This window comes from Trichomycterus rosablanca, chromosome 4, assembly GCF_030014385.1.
Source record: "Trichomycterus rosablanca isolate fTriRos1 chromosome 4, fTriRos1.hap1, whole genome shotgun sequence".
In the NCBI taxonomy this organism is placed as follows: Eukaryota; Metazoa; Chordata; class Actinopteri; order Siluriformes; family Trichomycteridae; genus Trichomycterus; species Trichomycterus rosablanca.
The window spans coordinates 4,605,109-4,615,969 of NC_085991.1; the positions used below are offsets into that span (position 1 = coordinate 4,605,109).

At 38.6% G+C, this 10,861-nt stretch overlaps 1 protein-coding gene across 1 annotated transcript; it reads right to left on the reverse strand.

Annotated features, from left to right (window-relative positions):
- Positions 1-771: 771 nt before the first annotated feature.
- cope (COPI coat complex subunit epsilon) lies at positions 772-8,695 on the reverse strand. The gene is made up of 10 exons (XM_062992955.1): positions 8,555-8,695; positions 7,293-7,355; positions 4,797-4,897; positions 4,254-4,406; positions 4,112-4,165; positions 3,450-3,531; positions 2,651-2,806; positions 2,157-2,225; positions 1,131-1,205; positions 772-929 (listed from the first exon to the last, which is right to left on the reverse strand). Exons 1-10 carry the CDS (start codon positions 8,654-8,656, stop codon positions 882-884), a joined length of 903 nt encoding a protein of 300 aa, XP_062849025.1. The 5' UTR covers positions 8,657-8,695; the 3' UTR covers positions 772-881.
- Positions 8,696-10,861: the final 2,166 nt, after the last annotated feature.

Consider the following 10,861-nt stretch of genomic DNA (forward strand, 5'->3'; position numbering starts at 1 on the left):
TTGGACTGTGGGAGGAAACCGGAGCTCCCGGAGGAAACCCATGCAGATACGGGGAGAACATGCACACAGCAAGGACCCGGACCACTCCACCTGGAATTCGAACCACTGAGCCACTATTCCCCCCATCCCCTGCATTGTCATTACCTCGTTTTAAGTCAGTACCTTTAGCATTCCACCAAACTATGGTGTTAAATAAATAAATAGATCATTTATTTATGCCAAAGGAAATTATAAATTTCCTGAAAAGGTCATCAAACATAAAATTTTACAAAGCTGAGAACTGAACAGGCTTAGAGGCTGCTGGGCCAAATTATGAAGGAAATAATTGTAAAAGAACTAGAATTGGAATAAACACAAAAATAACATTATTGCCCGACCCAACTACTGCTCTTGTGGCTGAATTGATATAAATCCTTACAGTCGTGTTTAAAAGCAGAGTAAAAGCATTTGGAAGTATTTCAGTCATTATAGCAAACAAAGGGTGTTTGGGATAAATAGTTCAGCTTTCCAACAATCTTCTTTCGCAGTGTGAACAGACAACGGTTTCCCGAAGTAATTCAGTGAAAATATTGAAAATCATTTCTTTGTACTCTCATCAGTTCAACAAATGTTCAACAGAACGAACAAATCACTCGACCAAATGTCCTGACTTTTTTGAAAATGGGGTTTGCAGAAGAGAAACCCTGATAAAAATCCTTCCTGCAGCACAAATGAGGTTAAAAATGTCAATGAAACCATGTGTAGGTGTACATAATACAATAACAACAATAATCACATGATAAAGTCATTTATTAAATCAGAATACAGGAATGCGTATAGAAATAACTCAGAACAGACTGCAGAAGACAAAAAGGACAAACGCTGATCATGGTTGATCCAGCTCAGGCACTGGGAGCGTACTGCTTCACCAGTCTGTCAAATTCATTTTCCTGAAAGAGAGAAACGAATCCATTACTGATCTATTAAAAAGTCACAAAAATCCTTGTCAAGCAGCTAATAATTTCACAGCCAATCAAATCATCCTCCTCGTCAGGACAGAAGCTATTTCCTCTTTACTGCGTCCATAATGAGTAACGACGGAGGATTTTTTTTTTTACTGCTTTATTAAGAGACGGTTTACATTCACTCACCTTGGCGAGATAGTCCTTTACGAACGGATGAGATTTATGGGCGTCCTTTAATTGAGACAAATAGCGATTCGTAACCTGTACAGACATGAAACGTACAGTTTAAATGATAAACTTACTCCAGGCCTCTCCTACACTAATTTAGACTTACACTATACTGCCGAAAGTACATGGACACCTGACCACAAGCTTACTGGCTATTATTTTGGAAGTGCCCAAAACAGCTTTCCACAGAATTCGAGTGAGAATTTCTGCTCATTCAATCCAGAGAGCATTAGTGAACTTAGACACCATGTTGGACACGAAGACCTGGCTTTATTCCAAGGCATCCCAAAGGTAATCAGTGAGTCTGAGGTCAGGGCTCTGTGCAAACCTTGTCAAACCATGACTTTAGGAGGTCATGCTGGAACAGGAAAGTGCCTTCCCCCAGCTTGGGCACTAAATTCGAAAGCATTTTATAAAGCTGTTAAAAAGTTAAAGGCAGGAAGTATCCACGCCTCCATTACTACCTTCTGTCTTGCTTTTCTTCTTGTAGTTGCTTGCAGGATTTTCCTTTCGTTTTCCATGTACTACCACCACCATACTTTGCTTGCTTCTTTTTCTATCACTTAAATTTAAATTTTGTCATTTCAGCCGACATTTTTTATCCAAGACAACATATAATTGTGACCAAATACAATCCCAGCTAGTAGAGATTAAGGGTTTTGCTCAGGGGCCCAACAGAGACTACTTGGCAGCAGTGCTCCTTGAACCAGCGACCCTCCGATTGAAGTCAGGTCAAACACCTTAACCACTTAAAGTCCAGATTCCAACCAATGATGGTTTAATTGGGTAATCATTATCATCAATTTCTATGCAAATCAATGACATGAAAAACCCATTAACCATACAACTAACACCCAATCCAGATTTAAAAGGCTCGTATCACACAACAGCTCTTGGAGTACATCTTGTAACCTCTACAGCCACAGTTCCACCCCATGGTCATATGATTATGTAGTAAGAATGAATAAAGGAAGCTGTACTCACCTCAGGTGCCTTTCCCAGGTGCTGTGTCAACACGATCAGGTTGATGAGTGTTTCAGGGTTGCTGCTGTCCTGTGTGTCCAATCAAATATTCAAGTTAAATCATTTTTTAGTACAATAAACATCACTTACAAAGAATAGGATCACTATAGCTGGGTAACATACACTACATGGCCAAACCTTTTTGTGCAAATATCCCAATTATTCACTTAAGAGCCCTCACTTTAATCCTAGTGGAAACTTTAAAGATGAATTGGAATGTCAATTGAGAGCCAAGTCTTCTCATCTAACATCTGTGCCTGACTGCACAAAGACATTTTTGACTAAATGGAGACTGTGAGAATTGTGAAAACCCTCTACAAAAGACAGCATCCAACTCCAAATGAATGGCCAAGGTTTAAGAATGGGTTTGGTTATGTCTTAAATAAGAGAGTCGTGTGCACATAGCTATGGCCATATATTGTATATGGGATTTTCTTTCCTAGCAGACACCATACTTTGTCCAGGGCGTCCTGCAGGACCGACTCGCCCTCGTCCCATTTGCACTGGGCCATGTGACACGCGGCCTGACCGTTCAGCAGGATCAGGGTAGGTGAGTATTTGTCGGACATCTCCTGGAAGATGTAGAAGGCGTCCTGTAACTTCTCCCCTCCCTGTAACAACAAGAAAGTACTGATTTTATATAAACATCCAAATCAAAGATTAGCTTAACAGTCTTTAAAAGTATTTGCCGCCTTTTGATTTGCTTTATTTTTATATAATGTTTACACTAAATTACTTCAGATCCTTATATAACAAGTCATACTATTTATAGGGCAAGGAAAATGTGAAAACACAAAACCATTTACATATAATTTATTTTATATACTTGATTTCATACATCTGATAGCAATGAGGGTGGCTGAAGCATCTAAACTCCATAAGTAGGAGTTTCAATCAAACCCCAGATCAACAATTGTAGAAGAGATGTCAAGTACCGAGACTCAAAAACTGCACAACACAAACCAAGATGTACTAAATAGAGAGTTGAAAGAGACCTGGGACAAAAGTGCAGGTGTGAAAATAACCGAAACCTCTCACTCACGTCTTTCTTTCCAATTTGAGAATCTTTAAATTCCCGTACCAGTTCCCCTTCCACTTGTACCAACCCCACAGGGCCGCAAACTGGAACCCGCCCCCTCCAAGCTGTATTGCATATTGGGATCACGCTATGGCACTTCTAACCAATGAGCACTGAGCCAAAAACAGGGGTGGAACATATGTGTAGTGAATATCTGAGGCAAAACCGATACTCACAACAGCGAGGTTCACCCAGGCCGTGGCCAGCTGTGTAAGCGTGGCATCTTCGTCCTGCTCCTGCATCTTCTTCAGCTCTTTCCTAGAGAGTGTAAAGTCATTAACACAAAACTTCAGCAACATCTGACAGAAAAAATACACTATATGGTCAAAAGTATGTGGACATCCACAAATCCACCCTCCCTCTGGTCCTGATTATCAAATTCAGGTGTAGTAGCCTAGTTGTTTTCCCACAGGCTATATATAGTTTATATTTATGGATTTGTTTTAATATTTATGCATTTGTAATCCAATCAAGTGCCTGTTAACAGTACCTAATAATTTATTGAAATTTCCTATAAAAATTTTTTGTTTATTAGGGTGCACCTGCTGAAAACTGCTGGAAATTATCATTATTGGTTCATATATTTAATTTCCTTATTTCCCTTACAGTGGAGGGGGGATAAAAAGCCCACTCATCTGTCATTATTTGAATTACAGAGCCAATAAAAGCTGTAGGCTAGTGGTGACAAATAGCTAGAAGAAAATGTACCATCATTTTTGTCCATTTGATAATACTTCTGTATTACTGGCTCAAACCTTCCCTACATAAGTACCAGTTCATTGTTCATAAAAATTCATTTAAGTTATTTTAATAGTGTATAGGATTCGTGATAGCCCACCTTGCCACGTCCACTCTGTCCAGCTTGAGAAGGATCTGGATGCTCATTGCCATGCTGATAAAAGATGAAAACACTGTAGGTAAATATTACTGAACAAAAAGGTTCAATCACAAATAAGAGCAGATAAAGGTTTATCACTGACCACTCAAGGCTTTCGCCCTGATGCAGAGTGCGCAGCGCGGCATCCGTGTTGCCCTCGTGCAGGTAGATGGAGGCGGCCATCAGTAGGAAGGTAGTGTTAGAAACGTCCACGTTCTTGCTCATCTTCTTATCCAGCTCAGCCACGATTGCATCACTGCAAAAAAATAAAAAATATATTAGGTACAGCTATCTGGTACAGACGTTCATTTATTATTCTAGAAGATACATAATTTGGTGTGATCATTTTATTATTACACCACTGGAAGAGACTGACCCACTGCTAACTTACTAACAGCGAATCGGGCATTCAAAAACTAATTAGAATTAAAAGTTTCAAAGAACAAGTCCAAAATCAATTCCTATGGTTTTAAAATAGAATGTCCAACTAGATCATGGTCCAGTAAGGACAGCTTTTATATGCATAGAGGACTCACAACCAGACTGTAGGTGACTCCCAATCCAGTGGTGGGCTAGCCCATTAGATCGCTGCACTAACTGACTTCAATATGAAGTAAAAAAAAAATATATTAAGCTGCACACTGACCATTTGGCCTCACTGGACATGTATTCCGCAAACATCCGGACGGCCTTCAGCTCCTCTGAGGAACTCTGCTTTATGTCCTCCAACACCACTCCATATTTCCTCTGTAACAGGATGACAATGAAAACATGTTTACCTGAGCAATATAATTATTCAAAGTAGGGTTGGACGGTATGACGGTATTACGGTATATGCATGCGCGGACATGTACTTATTTACTAAATATATCTTCAGTGTAAATCGAGCACAAGTGTTGAGAAGAAGGAGCAAACAGTAATAATAACGTTACGCCCAATCCGCTGTTCTGACTCTTGTCTGCCATAGATTTTCCTGCCTATGTAAGAACTATTTTTTCCTAAATAAAAGCGCTATATTAAGAAAAAAGAACGTCTCACCTGTCGTGTAAAGTGAATTATAAAATATATAGTCTGGCCCTTTAAGAATGTTAAGTGCACTATAGGGCGTAGGGAGCGAGTGTGTTTTGGATTTGTACCGTTTCTGTGCTCGTGTTTTGCACGGCGCTTGTGTGACATTAGCGTTCTCGTTAACCACTCAAATGTTTGGACTTTGAATTATTTTAACATTACTTTACATCACCGTCATCGCAGCATGAACATTTACATTCATATTTTTTGTTACGGTATAGAACTTAATTCTGGATTACAGGCATAACTAATCGTACACGTTCATACACTTTTAAGAAATATCTGTAACTATAAAGTAAGCAGTTAACTTTTGAAATATATTGAAGTGTGTAGCTGCTATTATTCTGCTATTATTCTGTTATTATTCTGTTTTGTGTGGGCAGAGAGAGATTACAATGCCAAAATGTTATGTGTTAATGTTTGTGTTAAAGTGTAATTGATACACATGCATTTATACTTATGCGTATTTATTATAGATCAGACAAGATAAGCAATGTTTGACGTTCAGATTGTTAAATCTTTTTACAATAAAACATTGAAATATTGTAATTACACTCAAGTGTGTACACTGTAAAGTTTGTCCGCGAAACCCCCCCCATTTCACATTCATTTCACAAAACATTACCCCACAAAATAAACCTGTGTAAAAAAACAACATGTTGCAAAACATCATTTCATTTCTCTAAGGAAAAATGTATTTAAGGAGAAATGCATTCTCAGTTTCACAGACCCTGAACTTTTTATTTTCCCCTTACATCATGATATAGTACCATGATATAGAATGTCATACTTGTTTCTGTCCAGCCTAAAGTATCCCTGGAAATCACTCATCAGGACTCACCAAAACTCTTTATAAGATTAAACTCGCCCTTACATTGGCAAAACAATGACGTTTTATGAACCCAGTCTTTTTCTTTCGGGCCTCAGCATCATGATGACTAGATCCAGAGCTTTAAACTAAAACTCACGTTTTAATATGTGAATAAACTGGTAATTGTTTAAGTCTGCCTTTGAAAGAGCATTTCAAACCTGTAACCTAAAAACACTTGAGCTTTGTGTTAAAAAGCAACATTCACTCAGTCTCACGGCAAACAAAATGGTTGGTTGGGTTTTATCGCCATTATAAGCTCTGTATTTAGAACCATCTCTATGGCGTGCCTTGAAAGAGTTTTAGGATACAGAGATATATAGTTGTTTACATGTGCAATTAAAACTGTAGAGATTAAAATTACAACAAATGTTTAAATTTTATGCTTTTCAGACATTTTAAAATCTTAAAATGAGCAGTTTTCCTAAAAATGTAATTTATGTCCGATCCCATCAGGTACAGATTTCTGTCCTGGGTAAAAACTTCGTATTCACATAGAATATGGCAAACAAAATGGAAAATGTGAATGCAATCTAAGACTTGTAAAATGGTAATTATAAAACGGATAGTTCTGGTCCTAAAATCTGATCTGAGCAGCGTTCGAATCCGTTGTAAAATCCCTGATAAACGCACACCTATGACCACCTCACATCATTCCATATTAATACGCCACTGAATAAAGAAAGTTAATGTTATTTTCGCCCTCATGTTGCCTAGCAACACTGTTAATCGAACCGCCGTTTTATAAAAGCAATAAGCCACTCGAGACCGTGCATTACTGTTATGATTTTAGCACGGGGAAAGAAGTTTTAGGCACTCCGCTTCACGTTGTGCCAAAAACGTCATCCCCGTGCTAAAATCACAGTAACGTACGGCCTCTCGTGGCTTATTGCTTTAGTGGTAGCTGGGCAGTTATGGTACTGGACTATTGAACGAGCAAGTTAAGCACCACCATCTGCAAGTTGCCACTGATGGGCCCCTGAGTAAATGCTTGAACTGAATTCGGTCACAATTTTAAGGACTTGATGTTTTTGAGAAAACTATGTATTCCACTCAATTGTTTAGAAAAATGGAAGATCATCTATGTGTGAACTAAAGCCGAGGCAGAAGAGGGTTATGTAGCAACTTTGATCCAAAACACAAAATCAAGTCCAGCTCACACATAGAAGAAAGAATCATTTACTAAACGCTCCTGAAGATCCTAACCTGTGCAATGAACGCCCTGTACAGGAAAATGTCCTTCTCCAGCTCCTTCTCTGGTCCAGACGTCTGTAAAACAGAATCAAAACTGAGTCAGAACTGGTCGGGGACTCAACAGACACAATTGGTCGTGTTAGAGATAAGGAAGATGAGATGGGTTATCATCATATTAATATTATTAATAAAGTATTATTTTGATGGTGATTTGTTTTTAATACATTATTAATAGCTACCTAATTTCTGGTTTAAGGTAATAAGAAGGCTACAACTGAACTACTCTTTTAAAACATGAAGAGCAGAAAGCATCTCAGAACTGATGATAGTCGGATGGGCTAATGGAGCAGAAGAAACATAATCCAGATTTTTGCAGCAATGTGCAGATGGCAGGATGAGAATTCGGCTTAACAGGCTGAATCACAGCATGTATGAGTATCGCTGCTAACCATGTGCATCCCTTTATGACCACACTTGCATTTTATCACAGCCTCTTTATCACAGCATGAAAGTGCTCCAAGAGTACACAACAGGTTCTGTGTTTTCCAATGGCCTACCCAGTCACCAGATCTGACTCCTACAAGGCACTTTTAGGATGATTGAACAGGTAAAAATGTGCAGCTAACAAATCTGCTGCAGTTACATGATGTAGTTATGCCAGTGTGGATCAAAATATCAAAGGAACACCTTGTGGAATCCAGGCCACAAAGAACAGAGGCTGTTCTGGAGCAAAGGGATTTAATAAAGTGGCTGATGAGTATATTGTTCACATTAATTATTTTTATATTGTAAATATTTAGGTTAAATAAAGTGTACAGGTTACAATGGCTGATCTATCCTGCATGTTTTTCTTTTACTGTACTATTAACAGTGTCCCCATTCACCAATGAGCCAGTATAAATTACTTCAGGATTTGCCATTTAAGTAAGACACTACTCAGTCTATAAGACCCTTAGTACAACTAATGCCTGGACCAAAGGTGTGCGGAACACTGTGAGGTTATTATTATCTCATTAACTCGAACCATAAGAACTGCAATTCATACACTAAGTGATATTTTATGGGTTACGTAACGCTAAAGCTCTTCATTTCATTAATAAAAGCTATATTCGTGATTAAATGATGTATAATTAAAAAGACAAGATCAAACTAAGTTAGCAATGCAAGCTAAACCACCGGCTGTTCTGTGCGGTTAGCTAGCTAGCATGAAACCTAGCAGACAGCAGCACTGATAACGACTAGTTTCCTACGCTATAAAGATAAAACACACACACCTTCACTTTCTGAGCTTCGTTAATACAATGCTGATAACTCCCGATATAAAATGCATTTTTAACATCGAACAGCTCGTCCACTTCTCCCTGCTGAGACGTCATGTTGATCACTGGCTGGTGTTTGATTATGTTTTTTTTCCTACCTGTTTTCCGAAAACGGACAACACAGACATTCTACACTGTGATTGGCTACTTAAAGACATTTCACCAATCATAGTGCAGAATTCTGCTCAGCCAGCCAGTAGAAACGTCGTAGGCGGGATTTGTACGAATGTGGGTGTAGCGCGTAAGATTTGTAAACGTCACTCGGCCACGTCGTCTATTGATTGTTGCTTCCGCAGCGGCGGCGGTTTAAACGCCCTCTAGTGGAGACATGCGATACTGCGCTCCACACCGAATACTAACCGTAACATGAGATTTTATTTTTTATTACTTTACGAGAATTAGTAATCCACAAATCAATGAATTATTATCAGTTCTCACTTAATTTACATTGTTTAGAGTTTTTAAAATTGTATTTATAGTATAAAAGTATAATATAGTGGTATAGCAGTAGTATAGTATAATAGGATGGATGGATGGATGGATGGATGGATGGATGGATGGATGGATGGATGGATGGATGGATGGATGGATAGATAGATAGATAGATAGATAGATAGATAGATAGATAGATAGATAGATAGATAGATAGATAGATAGATAGATAGATAGATAGATAGATAGATAGATAGATAGATAGATAGATAGATAGATAGATAGATAGACAGACAGACAGACAGACAGACAGATATATAGATAGATAGATAGATGAGTGGATGGAATCCAGCGTATGCACCAAGAACATATGCAGACACAATGAGAACATGCAAAGCTCCACAAACAGTGGGTAGAATGCGTACTAGATGCCCTCTCGAATCAGAAGTCGCAGAGACTTAATAATTATTACGGAATTTTTTTAAAGAATCGATTCCTAGCCGATTGAATCCCAGTGAATTGTGGCTCATTATCCACCCGCTATTTTGAAATATGTCTGTGGAAATTTGTACCCATTCAGTCAAAAGGGCAGTGAGATCTGGCACTAAGCTGAACAAGAAGAAAACCTTGCTTTGTGCACATGGGCAAAGTCATGCTTGAACCAGAAAGGACCTTCCCAAAACTGTTGGTGATGTGGGAGATATAGAGGTTATAATTTTTTTAATTATTAAGAGGTTTAAATTTACATATTTTCTAGCAATAGGTGTGGCTGAAACACAATACAACTCACACAATAATTAGGAGGGGTGTTCACATATTTTTGGTCATACACTGTATGTAAACTTTTAGCTTCAGCAGAGGGTGAACTGGCTTGTAGGTGTGAGTGAGTGAGTTTCTGGGTAAGTGGGTGGTTTCCTGTTATAGACTGGAGCCATGCCCATGGTGTAATCCTGCCTTGCACAGAGTTATTGGGTGATGTACCACCCACCAAGGCCCTGACCAGAATGAAGGTTACTGACAAGGAACAAATGAATAATTTACTATTAGATTTTGTAATCTTGTCAGTTCCAACCGACTATTTTTACTCTGAACTTGTCAGGCACCAAGACTGGGGTCAGGTATTTTTGTCCAAATATCACGGCTAATATTGCAGTTGCTATTTAAAGGAAATGACCTGTAGTAGGATGCAATCTGTGGCAGCTTTGTTTTCTGTTCCCTGACGTACTCAGTAATCCAGGCAACAATACAAACATACAGCTGGTGAGTACGCTGTGCTCATATAAATAGGACTAGTTTTCCTAAATCTAGTACATAGAACATACATTTTACAGTGATCTCTTGCTACTTTCTCTGAACGGTCAGATGTAATTTAAGAACTATCAGACTAGAAGTGCCAAGAATTAGGAGCTGGTAGAACACATATGAAACTGTTCACAGTCGAGCAAGTGAAGCACTGTGGGTGACTGCTGCTCTGTCCTGAGACGTGTTCATGACTGTTTTTTCTGTCATCACCAGGATTAAGCTGTTAGAAAAAAATTAACTAAAAGAATAAAAGAAAGTAAAAATAAATGAATTAAAAGGAATTAGTGAGTAAATATAAGTGAGTGATGGCCTGTGATGTACATGTACCCTGTCCAGTAATCGTTCCTGGCTTGCACCTACGGGTTTCACCAGTTTCAGGTTTGTAAAAATGGATGAATGGATGGATGGACGGACCAATAAATGAATAAATGAATGAAAAGGAATGAGTGAGCAAATGTGAGTAAGTGATGCCCTGTCCAGTATACGTGTTCCTGGCTCGCACCTACTGGTTTTACCAGTTAGTAGGAA